This window comes from Squalius cephalus (assembly GCF_949319135.1).
Source record: "Squalius cephalus genome assembly, chromosome: 8".
NCBI classification, from domain to species: domain Eukaryota; kingdom Metazoa; phylum Chordata; class Actinopteri; order Cypriniformes; family Leuciscidae; genus Squalius; species Squalius cephalus.
In genome coordinates this window covers 15,538,925-15,564,627 of record NC_137129.1, presented here as the reverse complement: position 1 = coordinate 15,564,627, position 25,703 = coordinate 15,538,925, and the positions used below count along the sequence as shown (strand labels likewise).

The window sequence follows — 25,703 nt, the reverse complement described above, 5'->3', positions numbered from 1 at the left end:
CACTGTTCATATAACAGCGGTGTTGCGCTTCACAGGTCAGATAGCTTCATTTTTTTTGTTCACCTTCATGCTCACACACACAGCTGAAGCGAAGCCACGTCTTGCCATTTAACTCAGCAGTGACTTCTACACAGGTGAAGGGATTTGATCATTGAGAGGGACATTTAGAAATTTCCCCTTTGCTCAGATGCTCTTGTTCAGATAAATGCGTTTACATATTTGTCCACTAACTTAAGTTCTTGAGATGCAGGGAGGTGACACCCACATGCGTTTAGTAATCGAGCAGATGGTTAAAACATTTATTATACTTTCCATACTTATTCTACATGTCATTGACAATCTCACACAATTAAAACAACAATTACAAAAAAAAACGAATTCAAAGTAAAAAGTCATATCTCAATTAATAATTTTACTACTTTAAAAAAGCAATGGTAAATGCTAAATAAAAGTATATATGTGTTTAAAAAACAATGAACAGAAATGTATTAAAATGTATTTATGTACACTTCCATCCAAAAGTTTGTGGTAAGTTTTTTTTTTTGAAGTCACAGTAAAGGCATTTAGATTTGTTACAAAAATAAAAGTAAAAGCTGTTCTTTTGAACTTTCTAGTCATGAAATCCTGAAAGAAATGTAGCTCAGTTTCCACAAGAATATGAAGCAGCACAACTGTTTTTAAAATGTATTATAATAAGAAATGTGTTTTGAGCAGCAAATCAGCAGATTAGAATGATTCCTGAAGGATCATGTGACTCTGAAGACTGGAGTAATAATGCTGAAAATTCAACTTTAAATTTGAATTGAATTTGATTTCATTTTAAGATATTCAAATAGAGACAGTTCAATTTGAAATAGTCGTAATATTTAACAATATTAAAATATTAGTGTATTTTAGATCAAATAAATGCAGCCTTGGTGAGCATAAGAGACTTCTTTCAAAAACATGAAAAATATCTTACTAACCCCACTCTTTTGAACAGTAGTGTATAATTATTATTTTAAGTTATTTTGTTTTTTTTTATCATTTGTTACATTATTATTTTACAATGACTAATGACAACTGATGACATGTGTTTTCTCGGAGTCAAACCAATGACCTGAACATTGTCATGCTTTGCCAATTAAGCTTTAGGGATGCCTGTATATGGGACCTGTAAACTTCCCTTTAAACAAGTAATATAATACCTTGGTAGGGTAAAGTTTGGCAAACTACTTTTCACTACTGCATATGCTGGTTCAGCTTATATTTTCTCCACATTGCTGCTTGTCACTTCTGAGAGTCATGCAAGGCTGGACGGAAAAAGTATAAACACCTCTCAACGCCTCTGAAGGGCACATGCAGTCTGCAGTGCTTCATGTCAGAACAAATATGTCAGACATAAACAAAGTTTAACCTAAGAGCTTGACAGCATCACAAGATAAAGTTCATTTATTCTATAAAAGGAAATGAAAAGCTTTCATTTCACAATTGAAAACATGACACGTTGACAGGTTCACGTTGAGCATACATATTAGCTTGTGCCATTGATATGACCCTTATGTTGTCACATTTTAGATTTAGCCTATTTGAAAAATAATACGTTAATATGCTACCGTTCAAAAGTTGGGGGTCAGAATTAAATTCTTTCAAAAAATAAAAGTGATCAAAAGTGACAGCAAATTTGGTTTCATTTATATTCTGTTATAATTTCTATTTCAAATAGATGATTTTCTTTTGAAATGTATTCCTCGACATTGATAATAATAAGAAATGTTTCTTGAGCAGCAAATCAGCATATTAGAATAATTTCGAAAGGATCATGTGACACTGGAGTAATGGCTGTAAATTGTAAAACGTAAATTACATTTAGCAAACAGTAATTTTAAATTGTAATAATATTTCACAATATTACTGTTTTTATTATATTTTGATCAAATAAATGCAGCCTTGGTGAGGATATGGGACTTTTTTCAAAAACATCGTACCAACCCCAAACTTATGAACGGTAGTGTGGATTATATGTTACTAAAATGCGCAGTGGCTTTGTATGGAAATAATGCATGTTGAACTTTTAAAAGGTCATGTTTCATGATGATGTGGGATTTATCTATTTACCAGAAGTATCAATGGTGACAGATGTGGCATCTAATATTTAGATGACTGGGAACCTCAAGCTTTAACAACCTCCAGCTTTATAGCAACCTTCTATTTAAGGACTTTATTTAGGCCGTAAATATCCCAAAATGGAAATCCTATAAAATGTCATTCACATTGTGCACTTTCAGAGGGAGACTGCAGTCAGACTATTGTAAAAACCTGTTTTGGATCCATTCCTAAGCTCATTTTCTCTCCCTTTGTCACTTATGGGTACAATTTGCCACTGCTCAATTTGTGCCCCATTGTTCTACCAGCATAACAGGGGTTTTGTTGAATAGCCCCCCTTACTCACTAAATATAACATCCCAACTGAGGTGCAGGAAACCACAGAGTTATTATTCTGGGACTTTGCGAATTGGGATATCTATGGGGTTTGTCCTTTGTTCATTAAACCTGCTGAATGGAAATAGAATCGTTTCTAAATTTAGCACGTGGAGAGAGCTGTAGCAGGCTTATAATATATGACAAAGCTGAGTTTGATTGAACGAAAATTGCTATTTGAAGTGTCACATTTTAAAGGGATCCATTCATATGTACTTTTTTTTTATTCATGGCTGCTCGGAGGAAGTAGAAATTAACTTGTTGATTAACTTGGTTCTGGTGTGGACACTGGTAGCACTAATGTTCTCCTTTCATACACTGCAAAACAGCTTTTTGTCACACAAACTAAGTAATTACAGGCTCTGGGAGGACCTTGTGAATGAAGTGATGAGCATGTTGACCTGAATGACAGCAAATGTTAATTGATAACTCTGAGAAGGTTTGAATGGTTTGTTAATTGCGGGTAGGGCTGGCTATTGGCAAACTAATGCTATAAACTATACAGGTAACCCTGTCAGTTGGTACATTACTTTAATATTAAAGTGATTTGTATACACACATTTAAATTGCACATACAGCTTAATTTTTTTTTTTATAATAATAATAATATTAACTTTGGTAACACTTTATTTTGATGGTACCTTTTGAACATTCTGTTAACAATAAGTACACATGTCAACTAACTCTAAATAGAGTATTAGTAGACTGTCTGCTTAATATCTGCTAACTCTTTATTGTGATGGTCCTCCAACAGACATTCTACTAACTATACGTAACTTTGCAACTACATATCAACTTATTCTAACCCTACCAGTCTACTAATACTCTACTAACACTCTAATGAGAGTTAGTAGACATGTAGGTGCAGCGTTACTTGTAGTCAACAGAATGTGTTAAAGGAACCATCCAAATAAAGTGAAACCATAACTTTTTATTGATATAATTGCTTATACTCCAATTAGTTGTTTTAAATAAACATTTAAACAGTGATTGTCATAACTCGTTTTTGCCATATTTATTCAAATGTGCATTAAATATTGAAAAACAGATTAAGTAAAAACATAATGAATATGTAATATAGTGCATATACTGTATTTAGCTATGCATTATGTGACATTTACAAGCAGTTTTATTGACATCTTTCTGTGGTTAAAATACTGCAAATGATGCATTTTAGTAAGTTGTACTGTGTCTTTCAACATACCTTCTGATGTTCATTTGTGTTTATTTCATACTATAAGCAGGAAAGGAGGAAGAGTTGGTCAGCACGTGCCGCTTGAACTGAAGTACGAGAGTGATCTGTCATGCCAGATTAAAGAGTGTCAAAATGACATTTAATGTTTGAATTTTGTAATAAAATTTACAGAATTTGAAAGCGAAGACTTTAATATAAAAAGTAACAAATCCCAAAGGTTATTGTGATTTATTGGATGGGAGGCGTGCTATAAATAATGTTTAGTGAAGTTTGGTTCACTCAGCAGACTAGAAGATTCTTAGGATTTAAGAATCAATATCGGTTTATCAAAATGAGAATTGATTAAAGTGAAGAAATAAATGAGTTCATTTACATGCACATTCTTAACCCGATTATGCGTAATAAGCCGACAATGCACGTGATCATGTAAACGCGTCAACCCGTTTTCCTTTATCGGAGTAAGGTCATAAACGGCTTACGCATAAACCGATCGCCACAGCTAGATTTTGCCCCATATGCCGATTTCGCCCAGCATGTAAACACATTAACATTCTTTCTGTTGGCTTAATGGAGTGTGCATGTGTGATATGTGATAGGAACTCATCCTTACTGTGGATTTAAGTGCATCCAGACAGGGGTGCGTTTCCCAAAGCCAACTATGGTCGCAAGTTCCGTCGTTACCAATAGAGTTCAATGGAAATTGCGATCATAGTTGGCCATCGATGCTTTTGGGAAACGCACCCCTTAGCGAGAGTTATGCAGTAAGAGAATAGGAAATATATCGCAAAAAAATATAAAAGTGCTCATCACGTGAAGCAGAAGAAGGTGTACAGTCAAAATGATGAGATGATCATATATGAGCCATAAGTTTCCCACTGACATGTTGCAATACTCTTCTTCTGTTTTTAATGCTTTATTTAACATCACAACTGACATAATAAATGAAATACTCTGAGTCAAATATGCATATTATTAGGTTTTTATGTTGCTACCGGGAAATAACCTGATTTATTAAAATCTTGTAAACGTGGTTTACTTGCCTTGTTGGGTTATTGGTTTGCATGTAAACCCAGACAACTGGTTATTTCAAGATGATTTTTGTCAGTTGTCAGCGTACTGGTGTGCATGTAAACATGCTCATTGTCAACCCAGCCCTAATTGGGCGTCCTCCTCAGTCTGTTTTCACTCTCTTTCATAGTCTTGACTTGAAACAGTGGTGGCTTCCACTCAAGCGGAGAGTCCTGCAAGGTTAATTATGTTAATTGTTACCTCCATATCAGATGTAGGAGGTCAACAGTGATTTCACTTGTTGGGAAGTGTGGGTTTTGCACACAATAAATGTTTGTGCTAAGAAGTATCCACACGCAACGCTAATCAGTTTGCTAATTATCCATGTTCCGTTTCAGTAAATATTGAATTTTATGTCCTTTTAGCACCTTTTACTAAAGTTGTAGTTCACCCCCAAAATTAATATTCTGTCATTATTTACCTACTCAAACTCTTTTGACCATGTAACACAAAATTATTATTGATTAAACTTACTTACTCACATAAGTACTGAGTAATATTAATTAACTAGATGTACTTACTCTCGAGTTACGGTTAGGGTTTGGTTTAGGGTTAGTTACTTGTAGTTATGCATAATTTACTGTTATTACTATAGTAAGTACATTATAGTAGCTTGTAACTACGTCACCTTAAATAAAGTGTTACCAAATTTTTACACTGCTCTTTTTCACCAGCATATACTATAGTAGTTTCCTCCAAAATGTCCAAAAAGCATTATAAAAGCATAGTTTAGTATATTTGTCAAAGCTATCGTATAACTTCAAAAATAGCACACAAGTCATATGGACGAAGTATATGAAACTATTACTTTTTATCCCTTTTGTTGTATTGAAAAGAGAAAGGGGTTGTATGGGAAAATTCTATTTAACATCTTTATACCATGGTCTGTCTAAATACTTGATGCTGATTGGCTGGAAGGTGTGCAATTAAATCGTTTAATGCACAGGTAGTTTCAAGTCAGTTTAATCGCTGTTGCTTTCATTGAAGCTCACACACAAACATGTCACTCACACACAGAGATCAGAGATTGCACTGTGCACACAGAAACATTATCTTTGCTATTGAATCGCTACATTATATCACTCAGCAAGGAGGTTGTAACATAGCTGTTTTTGAAGTAATTAAACTCACAGCTTCATCAAACTAGTGTGCATTAAACGATTTGAATGCACTGCGGATGCAACTATCCTCTGCTTTGTGTCGGTTGGTTCTCATTTAAAATCATTTAATGCACAACTAAACACCTTACTTGGTGTCTAACATCCAACAGAGTTAATTTTTTCATCAACTATTAGTTTAACATCTAGCTTATGCCATAGTTGTTGTATTAGCATCTCATCAATCTATTGGAAAATTGATTGACAGATTGACCAAGGTTTTTATTCGTGAGGACACCTGGAACACTTTGTGCTAATGTGACATTTTCCATGTCTGGAACATAAAGTTCACATAAGTTCAGGGTCTGAGTGAACTGCAGTCTCATGGGATCTCCTGATCTAAAGGATACATTAAGATCAAAAGGTTTCCAGTTAAATGCCAAAGCTGTTCGCTGGACTCTGCTTCAGAGTATTGTAGTTCATTTTGCCAACTAGTCTAAATTTTGACTAAAATCAGTGGATTCCCTTTTCTTACGATATTATTTATCAATTACAAAAAAAAAATTGTATGTAATATATTTTTTTTTTTTACAGAATTATTTATAGTTGAGATTTTAAACAAATTAATCTTCTTAATAACAAAGAGTTAGATGCAGCTACTCCAGGTTGGGTTGGTCCTAAAAAGTTACAATTTCAAAGAAATGTTGCATGTACTGTAAGCCTGAATGCTGTGGATTTGGGTAGTGCTGGGTAGGCTCTTTTCATTTGGGCTACTAAAAAACATTGTTTTATTTGATATGTATTTATTCATTTAATTTAAAGATTTTAAACAATCTCCTTGTGTTATTCTGAGTTAATAGCAGCTACTCTGGGTTGGTTTGGTCCTGAAACATTACCATTAAAGGGAAAAGCTGCACATATGCTTGGGCTCTGAGAAATTTGAGGTAGGGAGAAAACACGTGTTTTCAAATGTCAATCTGCTTCTATTAGCTCCGCAGCCTAAATGCCTTTTGGCATTCTCAAATGTTCGGAAAGCTCTGGATGAGAAAGAAAAAAAAAAAAAGCCCTAATTGGCTGTCTGGCAGTTATACTCTGGTATGAAACCCAGCATTGAAATGTCACCAATGAGCCACATTCTGAAATCACAATCTGGTTTGCCACGAAGCATTTTAGGACTGTGAGATCATAATGTGCATGTGGCCTACGTGACTCTCATCCAGACGTCTTACTATCTTGTCTAGCAGCTTGCAGTAACGCAATAGTGTTTGATAGGAGCGTGGCCTCACTCTGGAATATGACATCTCAACTACAAATGTTAAGTCCTGTATTAGATGTTCAACATTCAAAGATTTATTGGCCTGCAGTTTTGAATGGTTATTTCTTTATGGCTTAATGTCCTTGTGCCATGTGGGGGGAAGAGATATGTTCAGGGCAATATGTTATCAGATCTGTTGGTGTTTTCTCAGTGGGAGGCAAAGATTCGGTCGGATACACACTTCCACACATTGGCAGTCATTCTCCGAACAACAACCGCTGCATACACTTGTCTGATTGCATCAGTTGAGTTGTGTGCTGTGACCCAGAGGATTGGCAGTTGGGGTGCATTAGAAATGTGTTCATGGTTTCTGCTGCTTCGTGATGAGATCTGATGCGCATTTGTGATTGAGTTTACCCAAACTAGTGTGGAGTTTACCCAAGGCATCCCACATGTGAAAAGGGATTTTGCACATTAGGCCTGGTGATGTTTGTGGACTTTAAGTAAAAAAAAAAAAAAGTCTACAAGGAGATATGGAAAGAAAGTTTGAACACCAGCTCCAGTCAGGCAATCTGCCACAGCCATACAATACCTTACGTCGCCGTCTGGTTTTCTCAAAAATAAGCTAAAAAAGTTTGTTGAAATCAGTTCGCAATAGAATCCCATATTGCACTGGTCAATCACTGTCTCTTGCATGAGAACGGAGATAGTGAAAAAGCAGTAGCCGTTTAGTGGTGAGCTTTTTTTCCTTTCAGACGTCACCAGTTAAAAAAACACACATTCCCACTGTTTTTTTGTTTTTTTTACCCATTAATTATAACGATAAAATAGTAATAATGATTTTATTGGGATTAAAATTTTCAAATGTTAAACTTTTATTTTGGAGGTTTGCTATCAAATAAATATACGCTGTGGGTGTATATAGTATAAAGCAACACCCTATCAACCTTGAGAATACCTTAGCAACTGCATAACAATGGCCTGGCAGCCACCCATAAATCCCAAATATTGCGGTGGTGAGTTTTGTTTCTGCCACTCACATTTATGGTTTAGAAAATGTAAAAATCTAGCTCATATTGTTGTTTATATCTTATGTGGCACCACGGATTAGGATTGGTGAGCTCTCAGACAATTGTAGCTTTGAGATTAATACAACGCCTAAGACATTTCTTGCTGCTTTTTTCGTGAGTCTGGTGTGTGTGTGTCTGTGTGAACCTTGTCACATTGTGTTTGTGTCTGTGATGCGAGTCGTGCCTTACTCTGAAAGCAGGAGTGAGCTGGTATATTTGTTATTGTGAGTCCGTTCTTTGTGTGATGAAGTGTGTTTGATTGCAGTTCTAGCAGTGTTATCAGCCTCATTGCACATTTCACACCTCAGCTTTCATTAGGACCCGCCTCACCACTGCTAGCACCACGCTAAGTGCTAACAAGTTGAGAAATTAGAACACCATCTTCTCTGTCTTCTGCCCTTTATCTCCACTTCAACTCTGCCTCTTCTTTGGAAAAACTCTCTTCAGTGAGTAAATGCTGAAAGTTAAAACCAAGGGGCGTTAAATTCACCTTGCTCCAAATGAAAGATTGCTATTAGCAAAGCTAAGTGTCGCCTGTCCTCAGCGACAAAAATGAAACGGAATCATAGAATTTCTTTTCAGAGTTGCACTATATTTTTTTTGTCACTTTCAAATGTTTTAAAATGCAAATGAAGTACTTTCAACCTCAAATCTGGAATAAAAAATGCATTGTCATTTAAGTCATGCATGCTGGGTGTTAAAGGTCTGTATCCATATGCATGATTTCCGCAAAATATATTCACTTTCATATAATTAAGCAATGGTTTTGTATAAATGATTCCATAAACCCACCCACTTCACACGGAGCACTTAAGTTGTCAAGAATACGGGCCATTTTTGCGACTGTAGGATGTATTGCATTACAGAGTGACATTAGAGGGCCATATAGGGCAGCAGTGCATAATTATAGCTGATGATAATTGTATGATACAAAACCAGTGGAAATAATAGACGATACGATTTATACTCGTCTCAGGAGTTTTAAGAGCAACATTGCTTCAACTTTTTAAAAGCCTTCTTGGTAACCGTTTTTATGATTCACTGAGAGTGATGATCAGTAAGATTTTTAAATGTTTTTGAAAGAATTATTTTGCTCACCAAGGCTGCATTTATTTGATCAACAATACAGTAAAAACAGTAATATTGTGAAATATTATTACAATTTAAAATAACTGTATCCTATTTAAATATATTTTAAAATGTAATGTATTCCTGCGATGGCACAGCTGAATTTTCAGCAGACATTACTCCAGTCTCCAGTGTCACATGGTCCTTCAGAAATCTTGGGATTCTTTTATTCATCAAGAACATATTAATTGAATCAAAATGAATAGTTATTTATAATGTTACAGAAGATTACTATTTCAAATAAAAGCTGTTTTAATTTCTACTCATTGAATAATCCTGAAATAAAACGGTTTTCAACACTGATAATAAAAAACGTTTCTTGAGCAGCAGATTAGCATTTTAAATAGATTTCCTGAAGGATCATGTGACACTGAAGACTGGAGTAGTGGCTGCTTTGCCATCACAAGAATCAAACATTTCAAAATGTTACATTATAGCACATTCTGTGTGTTTTTTGCATAACAAAGTGACATTATGACATGAAAAAGCATCAACACATGACGAGGAACGGTCTTAATCTTGTAAGTTCAACCTTTGAGCTTCACGATGGAGAAGGTACTCAGCCTGAGCCTACAGGAATCCTTTATGTGAAAAGATACTTGGCTGATTATAGTGCCTAATGGGGGTCAATTGTTAGGCCTGTGAGGAAGGAATGGCAGGAGCAGTGTCATAAAGTGAATATTATCCAAACCATTCGTCAGTGCAGAGACCTGAGAGACAAAGATATTTCTATACATTCAAAACAATCATTGTGTCTGCACTCATGGGAACGTATGGTAGATTCAGGCTGGTAAGGAGGGTTTTGCAGTAGTCACGCTGTGAAATGACGTTGGATGTGGAGCTGAGGAATGTAATTGTCACGGGAAGTTCTTATTTGCATGATGCAGTAGTGCATGAAGTGGCTGGAAAGTAAGTATAAAGTGAAGAAGGAGAGCTTGTTAAATGCAGGGCTCGACAGTTCAAGCGTTTCACTTGCATTTGCCACTAAAATTATATGTGTGCGAACTGTAAAATAGGAGCATGTGTGCAAATGAAAAAAAGTCTCTGTGGGTCTAACATTTAGTTTTATGTAATTTAAGGTCATAACTCTTGAATATTTGATATGGTATAACAGATGACATCATTTTGAGAGGTCTTAAATTTGGGAAGGGAAAAACAGGAAATCTGCGTTACGGCCTAATGTGATTATTGAGGCTGTGATTAAATTAAATAAATCAAATATGGGTGGTTGACAATGTTTATTTTATGGTGTTTATATTGTAATATGCTGTAAGAGTGCATATTTGATCTCCCTTATCTTTTTTAATGAGTAGCCGACAATAGTAAATAATTAAAATAATTAAAAATCCAATTATTATTGATATTTTGATTACACAACAATCTATATCTGGCATTTAATCCAAAGTAAACACTTGTTGCTTCTCTCTGGTCCTCTCCATCACTGAAAGGAAAGACTAAGAACATTATTTAACATATTATTCAATATATTGATTTTACTAGTGTCAGCACAATAATCTGTTTATTATAGTTTATACAGTTTAAAGCAGGCCTATAAATCATCGTAATACTTTTAATTGCACCTCTAAAGCAATTTTTTTTAATGCACTTTGAGCATAATCTTTCACTTAAATGTCAATTTAGATGTGCCTTTCTTGGGGAAAAGGTAAGCTTCAAGCTCTGAAATGTCTGGTTCTTTATCTCCAACTGTAATTTTTAACCTTGCTTATTTGTAACTAGAGAAGCAAAGTTTGTCTTAGCTCTGAAGTTTTGTGGGCTTGATTAGATAAGTTGTATACAAATCAGAGCTTGTGATTTTGAAAATTGTTTGCAAATTTGAGTTATGTGCATCAGAGAAGCAGGGAACAGGGCAGTTCGTGAGTGTGGTGTCTGAGGCTGAGACCCACTTGTTATCCAGATTGACACCAAATGTTTTTAACAAACCTGGAGGCATTGATTCTGTGATCATCAGTTGACATCGAGAGTGAAATGTGTGATTGATAAGGCTTTATCACCCCATTGCCTCAGAATGATGTACATATATATACATTAGAAATTACATCAGCTGTGAAATGCTTTCATACCAGCCTTTGCCTTTTCTTCTGTCAGAAAAACAGTTCCCAGAACTATATCTTTATGTAATTTGCTGTTTTTTGAAGACACGGCTTCTTTCCTTGTTTTATCACTAAGGTCCAGTCAGCAGTGATTTGATAATAGAGGTCTGTTTGTGTCCAGTGATTCTGAAATTTGATTACAGCTAATGGCTTTTCTATCACAGGCTGTTCAAAGATGCCCTGTACACCCACAAGTGCCTCTAATTTTATTTAGCAAGCTGGGTCCAAAACAACATGTATTTCTTCAGAGAATTTAGTTCTTTTGTCCTGCATTTCAGATCAAGCTAATATTTAAGGGCAAAATTATGACATTAAAATCTTAGTTCACCCAAAAATAAAAATTGTCAACATTTATTCACCGTCATGTCGCTCCAAACCAAAAAAAACAAAACACTTATTCATATTCGAAACACAACTGAAGATATGTTAAATGAAATTAGAGAGATTTCTGTCCCTTTATTGAGAGTCCATGCAAAAAAACTTCAAAAAGTGATGAGCAGATTTAATTTAGGCTTTTATTTACATATATACATTGACCAATACGCATACATAGAGCACATTAAATATGGTAAACGGGAGCCTGGAGCTCAAACATGTGCACTTGAAGCACAGGAATCAATGAGGTTTGTTATCGCATTGTGAAAACATGTTTGAGCTGCCAGTGACCATATTTGATATGATCTATGTATGTGCGTCAATAAATACATTTAGGTTTGGATGAGTAATTGATGACAGACTTTTTATTTTTGTGTAAACTAGCCATTTAACATCTTTGAAGAAAATTTCTTGATGATTAAATTCCATCGTACAAGTCCAGTCTGATAAGGGTCCAATGGTGGGTGAAAGAAATTACCAGTCATCAATTATTCCTACCAGTCATGAAATTGGGTTTTGCATTGTTTTATGACAGTAGGATTATTTAACTGTTTTTTTCTTTCAATTTTCTATGCGCCATTTTTTTAAACTGCTCCAAGCCAACTGCAGATTTACACTATTTTTATTTGCATTTGGTTAATATGGTGTCCATTTTGGCCACTGGGTTCCCTTAATGAATTGTCGATTAAGAGCATCTTTGTGCATTATTTATCAATGAACGCAAGTGATTTTTAGTTAACTTTGGCAGTAGGGGTGGGAATTTTTCAGTACCTCACAATTCGATTGAAATCGATTTTTTGATTCGATATACGCAAAGATTATATTCTAGTTTACTGTTTTGTTTTACTTTTCCTATTTGACTGCTGTAGACAGTTTTGGACAAAGACATTTCACTGAATTAAATGTGACCCTTGAAATCTATTTACTTTTTTCTTCCCATTTTAGTCAAACCATTATTATTAAACTGACTGCAATCATTACTCATGTGACTGGCAGGCTTTTGCAATAAAGCAAGGCAGGCAATTTTATTTTATTTTTGATATTTAAATAGGAGCAAATTACAAAAAATAGGACAAATACAGTAGAAAGAATATATACATTAAATAAACTTAGGTTTTTCAGGTATAGTTTTATCTTTTCTAATTTTATCTTATCCTCCACCCCATTTAAGTGACAAAAATGTCCTTTTCACTGTAGCTGAAAGTGTTGCAAATGTCAGGATGTCTCAAGCATCGGTCAGGAAGCTCTGTGGAACAGAGCACATCACACGTCACTGTGTGCTTCTGTAATCATCGTCGCCATTGTCATCAATGCCATCATCTCTCCTCAAGCCAAAGCTCTACTGTTTCTAATTGAAAAGCCTGATTTCCAGACAGGAATGAAATTATCCTCTCAAGTTGTCATTTTGAGCAACATGGAAGAAGATTGGAAACTCTTTTTCTCAGTCTCTCAGCTCTTTACATTTTTCAGCTATCAATGCTGAGCAAAATAAATGGAGTGGAGACTTTGGTCTAGGTTTAATTTTGCCATCTATTTTTTTCCGTCATATATTCAGTTTACGGAATTAAAACTGCTTTGGTCTTAGTGTTCTGATCTGGATTTGTTCAGAACAGTTTCAGAAATTAAATTGAGGGTCAGATGTGATGTCTGATGGTGTGACTTGGCTCACATGTCCCTGTTATGACATTCTTCTCAAAATGAGAAAATGGTGTCATTATTCTCTCTAATGTTGTTTCAAACCCCCAAATCTTTAACAATGTTTGTGCTCTTTTCTTGAGCTGGGTGTTGTATCAAATATCCACAATCAATGTTGTCAGTTCATCAGGTAAATTTAGTAAGATTTAAATGTTAAAATGAATGATCAAATTAACTAGAAAAAAAAGTTAATCTTGCCCCCTGATCTGTACATTAAATTCCATTATAATTTGAATTAATAATATTAATAATAATGGTAAAACTTTAAGCTTTTAAATATAATACATTGTAAAAGTATGTTTAATGCCTTGTAATGCACCTTATAATGCATTGTATGATGTCATAAATAATTCAGTTATAGTACATTGTAATACTCATGTTACACCTTTAGAAAGTATAATCCATTAAAACACATGACAAACAACCAATTTCAGATGTAGTAGGGAATCAGCAAATATAATGCATTTTAACTTTGGCTACAATTATTTATGACAAGATATAATGCACATTATGAATACCTTTATAATGCATTATACATAAAGGCTTTAAGTAAAATGTTACCATAATTTCTAATAAACATTATAATAAATCTTTTAAAGACACACTATAGCTTTGTGTAAGGCGGTATTCGCGTGTCCTTAAAGTCTTAATATCGTAAATGCCATTTGATCAATATAGGTCAATATAAAGTCTTAAATATCTGAAATTATCATTTTAAGAGCCCTTAAATTTGGGGGGTGGAAAATCAGGATTCACGATATGGTTTAACGCGATTATTAAACTTTATATGTGAATTGTCTGTAGGGGTTTGTTTTGAATGGACACGCAATGTTAATTTTATATGTGCATGTCTTAGAGATATGTGTATATCCAATTTTTCCATGTGAAGTTGCACCCCACTGGCAAGAGAAAAAACACTGAATTGTGATCCATTTGCTAAATTCTGTTAGTCGTACTCGTGTTCTTTTTATTATTCTGTGGACAAAGCTGTTAGGCTTTTAATAGAAACGTGACCAGAATCACAAACCTGATGGCCTGAATGTTTGCAGTGCTGCTTCAGGTCTTGCTGAAGATCTAAAGGTCTTTATGCGGCTGTCTCTGTAGGGCGTACTGAAGCTCTCCATTTATCCCACATATGCTCATAGCATACACAGAAGACACAGCTTGAGCTTGTGGCTTCAAAGAGAATGATTTTTCTGAAGATTTTATTGTGAGATGTAGAAGCCCTAAAATATTCCACATGGAAGGCTGAACATACACTTTAAAAAAAAAACAATGAAGTTGGTGTTCTTCTTTTCCTCTATTCCTAAGGCTTCACTGTTGCCATGTATGGCTTAAATCGGCCCAGTATACTTAGCTTGGCTCGGCTCAATAGCTTTCCCTATTGCAGCCAACCCCGCCAGTTCACATCAGACCTTTGTTCAAACAAAAGAGAATTTGTAAACCTGACCATGAGTCCAGGCTCAATAACTTAGTCTTGTCTCTCCAGCAAATTGCACCAGATAAACAAACTCTATGCCCAGAAGATTTATGTAACATCCTCTATTTTTTCACACTTCCAAAACCTCACCTGAACTGCCTCATATATTTCCAATTCCAGGCCACTGAATGGGGTACCAAGTTTGATTGTGCTCTCAGTTGAGTGCTGTGTACTTTTCGTCGACCTTGTCTCATTGTGAGTGTTCTTTCTCACGGCAATGATAAAATAATAATAGATGACCTTCTCTGCTCTTTTCTATTGGTAATATTGCAATAAATATGCCGTGTTTTAGTGGATGTGCTGAATGCTGAAACCCATCCGTGTGTGTGTGCATGTATGCATATACATAATATATATAATAGAATTGTACTAATAATGAAAAAAATAAATGTACAATCTTACAAAACAACAGAAGTAGACATTGCTACACAGGTGTCTTTACGTAGCCACTGGTGCTCGTTGGATAAACCGGAGGTAGACATCAAATTATGAAGATGAAATACTCGAAGGCACTCATGTGGTGAAATAAAAAGCCTTTACATAACTGAGCTAAATCATTAAAAACAGTTAAAAGTGTAGATCTTCGCGTTTCGGGCTACACGGATCCTGAAAAGGGCTGTGTTGCCGATACACGTAGATCTACACTTTAAACTGTTTTTAATGATTTAGCCCAGTTAATTAAAGGCATTTTACTTCACCATGTGAATGCCTTGGAGTATTTCATCTTCATAATATTTACAATCTTCTCCATGTTTTAGTGTGCTATGGAAAGAGAGACTTATACCTTCAGACTAGCCAGTTAACTGTGTTCACTTGTGCATCTGTGTCATTTTGTGTAGATGGAAGATCTTTATGTTGTGGGTATTTGTGATGAGTGTGTTAGGGTGATTTTTTTATTTTATTTATTTTTATTAACCCGCTAGCAAAATGTTTCAGTTTACCAGTATTCATTCACTGTTTAGATTCAGGTCAAGCAGGTAAATGCCTGGCTATGATTTGATTATTTAAAACAATCATATTCTTTATAGATTTTTCTTTTTAAAAATATTGTTCGTGCATTGTTAATATATTGTGATGTTTTTATTTAGGTTTAATCTTTTTCATGATACACATTTTCCGTCTCAAAAAAATTATTTATTCTTTTGATTTGGACTTAAGGAGACCAATATTATCTTAGATTGGTTGTGTTAAAATAAATGATGCTTGTAAGCCTCATATTACAGTTCATAGCTCTCAATGTAGCAGGAGCTCCATCATATTCTCTCTCCTGAGACTTCTTTCAAGCTCTTGGTGTTCGTCTTTTATAGTGAGAAACTGCTGTGTGGACTCAGAGGAACCTGAGATATTACCAAATATGTGCTGTATATTTCACTGGAGCTGTAATAAATTATTCATCTGTGCTGTGATGGGCTGTACAGTAAGTCAGCTCGACTTCAGCCTTGAGGTGACTTTTAACATTTGGTGTTGGGGAACTTTACATAGCATGACTGAGTTCATGCAATATCTTTTACCTTATAGGTTATGAATAATGTAATGTGTCCAAATGCTTTTTCCTCTCCAGCGGCACTTTGTGAAACTCTCCCAGTCAGCCTTCATGTTTTCACCCAGACAGCTGCCATATTATGAAAAATTCCATTCCAAATTAGTGGGGGTGACAGTTATTTGGACGCGAGGCTTTGGCAGGCAAATCTGCATGGCCCCCTATTTGACACTTTGCACCGCATTCATTTTAAGCCTTTATGCCCTCATGCTTCGGGCAAAGAAATGTCTTCACTAATTTGTTTTCTGCAAGATATGTGCATATGGAAGTGAGTGTAGTCATGCACTAGTCTTCCACTAGTTTTGGAAATTTTAAGTTATGCTGTCTTGCCAGACAACTTTGTCAGTCTCATCCAGACCTTGAGTCAAACTCAATTGGAATATACGATTTGTAAGGCAGTACAAAAACGTATTTATGAACTTTTTTTTCACCCCTTAATAGCTAGTGTTATATGCTCATACTAATTAGGCACCCCTCATCCGACATACTGACAGGCATGAAGCCTGTGTCAGATGGTCACGTGTTGCCATATATTTATGATTACAAGTGTTAAATCTTGGTGACAGGAAGAGAAAAAGACCCCAGAATTCAACATGGACAAGAATAGAACCTGGATTTCCTACACAAACACCACAGCTCAGCATTCATTCATTCTTCTGCTGCTTATCTGGGACTGAGTTGTGGTGGCAGCAAGCTAAGTTGGCCTGCCCACATGTTCTTCCCCTTGCAAATTCCTACAGCTCCTAATTGGGGATCCCAAAATGTTCCCTGGCCAGTTATGAAATGTAATCTCTCCAGCGCATCCTGGGTCTGCTCCTGGGTCTCTTCCCAATTGGCAAGGCTGGGAACACCTCCCCAGAAAGCCATCCAGAATGCTTCCCCCCCCCCCCCAAAACCACTTCAACTGGCTCCTTTTGACACAGAGAAGTGGTGATTCTTCTCCAAGTCCCTCCCGTCTGTCAGAGCTTCGCACCTTGTGTCCTAGCCCAGACTCCTTGTGGTGAGGCTTGTACCAGCAATCTTGTTCTTTCAGTAACTACCCAAAGTTTATGACAACAAGTGAGTGTCGGAACATGCATTGAATGGTTAATTGAGAGCTTTGCCCTCAGTCTTATCTCCCTCTTCATCTTCTACATACTGTAGCCGGCACACTGATTTTCCTATCAACGTCATTCCCTGACCTGTCTTTGTGAACTCGTGAACAAAACCTCCTTACCTCAGGAAAGCAACTCAGTCCCTGCTCAAGGTTGGCAGTCCACCCTTTTCCATCCGAGAACCATGGATCCAGATTTGGAGGTGCTGACCCTCATCCCCATCACATTACACTCGCAAACATCTAAAGCAAGCACTAAAGATCACAGCTTGACAAGGAGCAAATGTGCTAATTGCTGGGATATTTCTTATTTTTACTTCATTTTTACCACAGTGCTTTGCCGTGGCCACATCTGAGCAGAGCCTTTGAGTGTGACCTCGGCTGAGAGCACAGCAGCGATCTCAAATATACCAACTTTACTCCAGCCATGTGTCAGCATGGAGCTGTGCTGATTCTGGTGGCCCTCTTAAGCCGCCGCCTTAAACTTCAGACAGTCGCAGACAGCATGTAATGCATTTACCCAGAAAGAGTGATGAGACATGTAATTGAATTACCTTTTTTAATATATCAGTGCTTGACTCCTTGCTGAGCTGAAAATGAGAGAGAGAAATCCACAGTGTGCTGGAGAGCTTCCTGTTCCCTCAACATCTCATTAGTGTTCTTAAAACATGCCGACATCCTTCTGGGAAGTTCATGCTTACAAACACGGATGTTGTAATCATGAAGTGGTTTGTAATTGTAATTATAATATGGTTTTTGTTAGAATGAAATATGACGTTTCCAAATGTGCCAGTTTTTTCTCTTTTTAACTTAATAACAAAGCCTGACTTTTAGTACTTTGCAATATTGTGAAGAGCTTTATCTATTTTACCCTTTGTGAACTGTCACAGAGAATCATGGGAAATGTAGTTTGATTTGTGCAAGCCTATCATCATATAAACTAGCTCATTGAGACAAATTTGAGTAATTAATAACCGTTCCCACTAGAAATTATGACAGCATTAATGTGAGCTTATCTTTTTATTCTGCTTTTCCATCCCAAGAACAAGATTATCATTGCTGTTCTGTCACTGTGAGACATTTTAATCAAAGACCAAACTCAAGGTGGAGAAGACATGTAATATAAGTGAGGTTTTTAACTTTACAGATCTATGTTTGATTGCACTCTTGTCAGAGTCTAGTGTCTGAAAGTAAATTTTGAAATATTAAAAAAGCTCCCTTGGCAAACACCACCACATCCCCAATATCTCTCTGCCTGACAGTGAATTGGGGACATTTCATTGACTTGGTGGGTCTCTGCTTTTATTGACTTGTATATGACGTTGACAGAGTTTGTTTTGTGGCCCATACAAAGTGAAAGGCTTTGATTTCATACTTTGCCAAAATATAAGGCTCCCTAGCAAGTTACTTTGATTGATAAATGTCTGCTGTTATGCTGACTGACCCAGAAGTTGAAGCTACTAGCACCCTGATACTGTGTGTCTGTGTACAATTTATGATTTTACACCTGTTTATGTAGACCATGGCTTACCGGAATCTGCTAAGTCATAATGTTCCAACAAAGCAAAGGTGGAAGCATATGCATTTGAAAGATTATTTGTTTGTATTTGTATAATGAGGTTTTCTGAAAGGCTATGACCTTAATCTTTATAGAGTCATGCATCTTTGTGTAATTATACTGTGATGAAACGTTTTAATATAATGCCCCCAAATATGTGGGTGCCTCACCTAAATATGTTCTGGTAATGGCAGCCTAGAGCCAGTGTTTAAATCCAAATCTTCCATGTAACGTTTTTTTATATTTATTTTTTTATGACTAATGCAAGTTGTATGTTTAACTCCATATGTGTTGGCACAAATTTGCTGTCAGATTAGACCTCAATATTGAGAAACAAACTGCCTTAGCACCCTTCAGAGAGAATCGCAGCACATTTATACCACATTTCATGCCGTGGTGAAGCCAGCAAAATGCTGTGTTAACAAGCTAATGATTGTGCATCTGTGTGATGGGGCTTTTGGGGAATTGCCTCTCTCTTTGCTCCATCTGTTTGCCCTATCACTTTCCTCGCTTATTTATGGCTTTGCATTACTGCAGCACTAGGTCACTTTAGAGGTGCTGATCTATTTGATCACTGGCTTTTGCTTTATTTGGATGCTATTCTTGTTTTTAGTGAATGTGGACTGTGGTTGATTTATGTATTAGTAAGTAGCGAGAAGTAGGGCTGTCACGATACCAGATTTTTATTACAGTTTATCCAGCAGTATTCGGCAGTAGTAGCTACACACACTGTCTTCTATTTTCCGGTTTATAACGGGTGAGAAACAGCGTTAAGGTGCAATACCGTTATCTGTTATATTAGAGTGTCAACCAGATAGTTAATGGTGCTAAATTATTTACAATATCATATGTGTAGCATTAACATGATATCAATATTTCAGTTTTTAAAAATCAAGGTTATCATCAAATACCCGTATATTATGACACCCATTATAGTGAGAAGCCATGCAAATAGGAGTAGGGGCAGTGTTTAAATGTCATTTGACTTCTGAGTGATTGAGTGAGCTTTAGAAATCTCTTTTGAATGTGCTTGTCTGCTGGGATATTGTATATTATGAACTAAGTTCAGCTGAAGAGGTAGTAAGTTAAATTAAACATGAAATCAAAATTGAGCCTATTTATTTCTGAATACACATTGCTGTTCTTATTATGCATGATTTGTTGGTGCACATTTGAGATGTAATAACATGCACCCCCTCTTAAAAACATTATGCTTCTTGGCTGACGTGTGGAATAAATAATGTAAATCAATAGCCAGTTTAAGTACTGGTTGTTGTGGATTGATACAGGTTTTTTAATTCGTGCCAATGGGTTATGAAGTAACTTTAATGCTAGTTAACATTAATGTAATGTTAATGGCATTAACAACTTATTACAAAATGTTTGAAAAGAAACATTAACATTGGATATGTTGAGATTCTCTTGAGGGTGAATTTAACCTTCAGTTTCCATGTTCTGTTCAAAAAGTCTCCTTGGAAGTGAGCAGTGTCGCTTATATTTCACTATCCAGTCAATGGATGTAATCCATTAAATCCCATCCTTAATTGTTTTTTTGTCACACAAATAAAAATTAGTGGCAAATACCATTTTGAGAGAGAGAGAGAGAGAGAGAGAGAGAGAGAGAGAGAGAGAGAGAGAGAGAGAGAGAGAGAGAGAGAGAGAGAGAGAGAGAGAGAGAGAGAGAGAGAGAGAGAGAGAGAGAGAGAGAGAGAGAGAGAGAGAGAGAGAGAGAGAGAGAGAGAGAGAGAGAGAGAGAGAGAGAGAGAGAGAGAGAGAGAGAGAGAGAGAGAGAGAGAGAGAGAGATTTATACCAGGCATTTGTCACAATTCTCTAGTTTGAACAAAATATGAATGCACTAAATCTGTAATTTGTGTATGCTATTAGTTATTAGAATTTATCATATAAAGTATTAGTGATCGGTGCAATAATCCTGCCCTTGACCTTTCGTCTGATGAAGAAAAGGCAAAGTAAATGACTCCTTCAACGTTAGAATTTGCTGTAAAGTATGACTTTAATTCACTTTTTAGATTTGGTATAGTGCCGTTCATAATTGCATCCCATGGGTGCCTGGGGATTGTTCCATCTACTAAGATGCTTCTAGATAACACTCCTCACAAAAAAAATCTACTTTTAATTAAATGTTTCCCCCCTCATTATGCTTATCTGTCAGATTAAACTGGAAAAAGTTCTGTGGATCTATTTTTTTAAGCACCCTTCCTTGAGCTCTTTTATAACCTGTGTACGGGGCTTCGGCATATTCCTGCGGGCTTTTTCAGATGCTCCATTCACTCTAATAATAAAAGGAAGGGGAGAAATTGTGTGTGTGTGAGGAGGAGAGAGCAATTACACTGGGCTAGCTGAGAGATCAGTCGTATGTGAAGTTGCTGATCATTTTTGCCAGTGCCTGTCTAACAACTCTTGCTAAGAATAATTGGGGTGATCTGAGCCCCCTGGTCTGCCTTTATGAAAGCACTAACATGTATCAGTGAAAGCTCAGACCAAGGCTAAACACTTGAGTGCTAACATTCATACACGTTAAAGGGGTCATATCATGACAAATTAATTTTTTGGAAGAGTTCTATCTATTATGAACACGCATCGTTACTTTCGTAGGTCAAAACCCCAGACCAAACTAAGTGGCTTAACTATCTGATATAAATATTAACTTGTGAAAACCCACATTAACATGTTAAATAACTTTTTAGAAGGATAGAAGTTCAAGGCTAACCCTCTTAGGCTGTTTAAAAATGTTCAAACTATGGCTGTTTGCTGTCATTTTTGACCCAGAAAAGTGAAAGAATAGGTTTTTTAATTTTTTTATTTAACACTAATTTCTGTGAATAACTAAGGTAGTAAAAGAAAAAGATATGTACATTTCTTAATTTCACCTTAATTTGTGTAAGTTGAAAGTTGAAATTTATCTTAAATTTGGACCAAATTCTTTCATTTATATTACATATATATACTGTATATAATAATCTTTTTGACGTCTCTCTCTCTCTCTCTCTCTCTCTCTCTCTCTCTCTCTCTCTCTCTCTCTCTCTCTCTCTCTCTCTCTCTCTCTCTCTGGATGGTGGGGTATAAATCTTTTCTACTTATAGTCTTACCCCTTAATTTACCCCTTACCCCTTAAAACCGTGCTTAATTTCTGGTAATCTTTTTTTTTTTTTTATTCTCTCACAATGTAATGTGGCTTTTTTTTTTTAAAGAGGCTTATTGTTACGTGTTACTTATTTCACATGCAAAGAGGCTGTTTTACATAGAAGTCTTGAAGATTTGGAAGCAATAAAAACACCTTATTTAAGTATGAGTTGGATAGAGTGGAAAATGGTCATGAGCTAAATTGACTTTTTGCCAGTATATAAATAAAATAAATGTGCAGCATAACTTAATTTGTCATATGGCAAACCTTATCTTGCTCTGTTGTATAAACAGATCCTTTAATTGTGCATTGAACTCCTCTTTTGGGCAGGTGGATGACATGCTCGGGGAGGAGAGTGACAATGAAAGCGATGGAAAAGGGAAAGAGGAAAGGATGGAGGCAGAGGAGGAGGATGAGGAAGAGAGGCCCCCCACGAGCAAGCAGAAGGCTTCATCAGATCACGTTTCGCCACTTGCCACTGTTGTTGAGGAAACTGCCCAAACATCAACCAGAGAAGACGGCTCTGTAACAGGGAACATGTTCAGGTAATAAATCTCCAGTACTAGTAAAGGGAAATTTGAATTTTGGTTTCAAATTGGCGAAACTCAAGCATACTGTATAATAGCACCTTTAATGCGCACAAAATTGGTCTCTGTGATTGAGCTTTAAACCTCTTGCTTCAGTGGTGTGAGAGTTGATTAGCAACACACTGCTGTGCCCGATCTCCAGCAGGCCCTTGTACTCCCGAAATTGCCACTGTCTTCAGCAAATAGCACTGCCAGTTGTCATGGTAATGTCTGGAAGCAGATATCTAGCAGAAGGTGGGGTCACGTCCTCTTACATCCTCCTGTCCAAGCACAAATGCCCCACCCGCTGCCCAGACTTCTGTCCGACATTAGTGTAGTCGGCAGGATGTTGTCAGATCAGCATGTGTGAGGAGCTGCTTTCTGGGCCGGCCTGCTCTTGTCTGGAGGAGCTAAACGGACAGGAAAGCTTGCTAGTCTTTTATCATATGGCTCATACTGCAACCAATTTTCCACTGGAATATTAGACCTGTCCTACTTTATCTAGTTTCTCCGCTCTCCAGCAGTCATTAGCAGTGACTCAGAGCCCACAGCGTTGTATCTACCGCCTGTGTCAACTGAATGAATGCAGTAGTGTAATCGTTAGGAGTTCAGAGCGGTGAACAATGAGACGAGTGAAGGAGAAAAAGAAGTTATTTGAGTGTCTCAGACTGTCTGTTTGGCTTCAGGATGTCCTGCATCCAATAATTACAGCTTCTCAGAAGAACCTGGTTTTCTCAGCTGAGGTTTCCTCGTGTTCTTCCTTTTTTACCATTTCCATTGAGAAACATTTCAGTGAAATCAGAAAATGCTAAAGGTTTTTGCTTATTCTCAAGCCAGGTTGAACAAGTTAAAAAAAACTTGGACTTGGATTTTTGACAGTTTGCTGGGTTTTGGCACCAGATGCTTGCAACACTCAGTTTCGTCTGTGGCACTTTTTTTTTTATTAGCGTTCATTCCATTTGTCATTGAACATTAGCTTGTATTTGCCTACAGTAATCCATTTTGCAGTCGAGTTTGTCAGTGTTAAAGTTTATTTTTACATCACACATTTCCTGTTATGAATTACAGCTTGGTCCATCAGTGCATTGCATTTGGATTGGTTTCTCACCACAGTGTCTTGGCCTTGATTTAAAGTGACAACTGATGTACATAAAGATGATATATAAATCATTAGCTATTAGCCATGTGTCTGTTCATTAGGATGGAAATGAAAGGCTGAATGACAGCTACTCTTTCCACCATTAGCAAAGCTCTTTTGCTCTGTTATGTATGTATTGTGTAACAGGGGAGACAGCATTTGTGTGCAACATCCTCCTACTCCATACAATTTAGTCTTGTCTTTACCATAATTACATTAGCTCTTTAAACAAAAAGTTTCAACTCAGAGAACCCCTCGGTTTCAACTTTCAGAGAAAGCACATACATTTGCCTTAATTGCCATTAGTTTCACTTGGGAGCAGTATAAAGTTTGTCAGTCCACAGTGTTCTAATAAGTTGGCCTGCCAATTTCCTTAAAATTGGCAGGAAATGGTCGCTGTAGCAGGATTTGATGCCATGGAAACACTCCATATCTAAACTCTTTGCGTTCGTTGCTTCGTGATGGAGAAATGTAATTTTCATTAAAGTCTGATTTTAAATCTTTTCCCTCCATGAAGCAAGCTCACTTTTCACATTCAATTAATGGAGTGAATAGCACATTTTCTTTGTGAATAAAAAATAATGTGCACTGAGATACTGCCGGGATAGGAGGAAAAAGCATTAAAATCACAATGACTATGAATTTAGTTGCAGTTCAACTCACAACTCTCTAACTTTAGTCTAGGGCTGGTGATATGGTTAAAAATATTACCACAATATTTTTTTCCCAAATCATACGATATCAAAATGTATCAAGATATTAATTTACTATTAATGGGGAAGGAATGCTTTCCAAATATTTGTTAGACCTTGAGAATGAATGTAAACAACTTGTTTGTTTCTTTTAATTAATGGCCCCATGAAATCCATTTTATTTTTCACTAAATTCTGTATTTTCCATTTTATTGTTCGAGATGCTGTGTTTTATGATTTTAATTCAAATTCATATAAACTTTAACAATTTAATCAAGCTTTTAAAATGTAAACAAATGAAAGTATAACCATTAATTTACAACAAATTATTTCATTTTGCACACAACAGAACTGTATAAGTTTAAAACATGGATGAAAAAATATCTTGGTTGTATGATATTCCTTAAAAATAATATTATTATTATCACTTTGAGAAATACATTTTATACAGTAGGGATATATTTTTGTCATAATTTCTTAAGTTAAACCTAACTTTTATTTTGACGGATTTTCGTGAAGTTCTTTCAGTTTTAGTTTCCGTATCAGTGTGTATTGGACGGTAGTTATGGCATTATTTTCTAACCCTCATGTCGTTCCAAACCTGGAACGTGACTTTTTATTTATTTATTTTGTGGAACGTAAAAGATGTCTAGAGAGTGTTCACATTGCTTGTTTCCATACATTTAATGTGAAAAATCTAACTCGCTTTATATCCTCTGTCACAGCTTTCATATTTCAGTCATGCTTATGTATGTAATTGGTTTTTGTGTCTCTTTTGTGTTTTATGCGCCTTTACAGCGTTTTTACTGCAGTGTATCATAAATAATCATGTTTTTTGGTGGCAAAATTCAAGCCTGTCTTTTCTCTGCGATGGTAATCATCTAGCTTCATACTGATTGAGCGATAACATCTGTCTGTCTGGTGGACCTCAGTTATGAACTGGCCTTTGCCATGTTGAGCAAAAACTGAAGTTACTGCCAAATGTAGATAAGGTCATCCGATAGTCACAATCACTCCTGTTGTTCCTCTGAATGGCCCA

At 36.2% G+C, this 25,703-nt stretch overlaps 1 protein-coding gene across 1 annotated transcript in view; it reads left to right on the top strand.

The window, feature by feature from the left end:
• ctdp1 (CTD (carboxy-terminal domain, RNA polymerase II, polypeptide A) phosphatase, subunit 1) overlaps window positions 1–25,703 on the top strand; it is a 96,974-nt gene that overhangs the window by 34,957 nt on the left and 36,314 nt on the right. Inside the window, exon 12 of the mRNA XM_079880052.1 lies at window positions 22,599–22,813. Within this exon, the coding sequence (XP_079736178.1) occupies window positions 22,599–22,813 (215 nt within the window). The remainder of the gene's footprint in view (window positions 1–22,598; window positions 22,814–25,703) is intronic.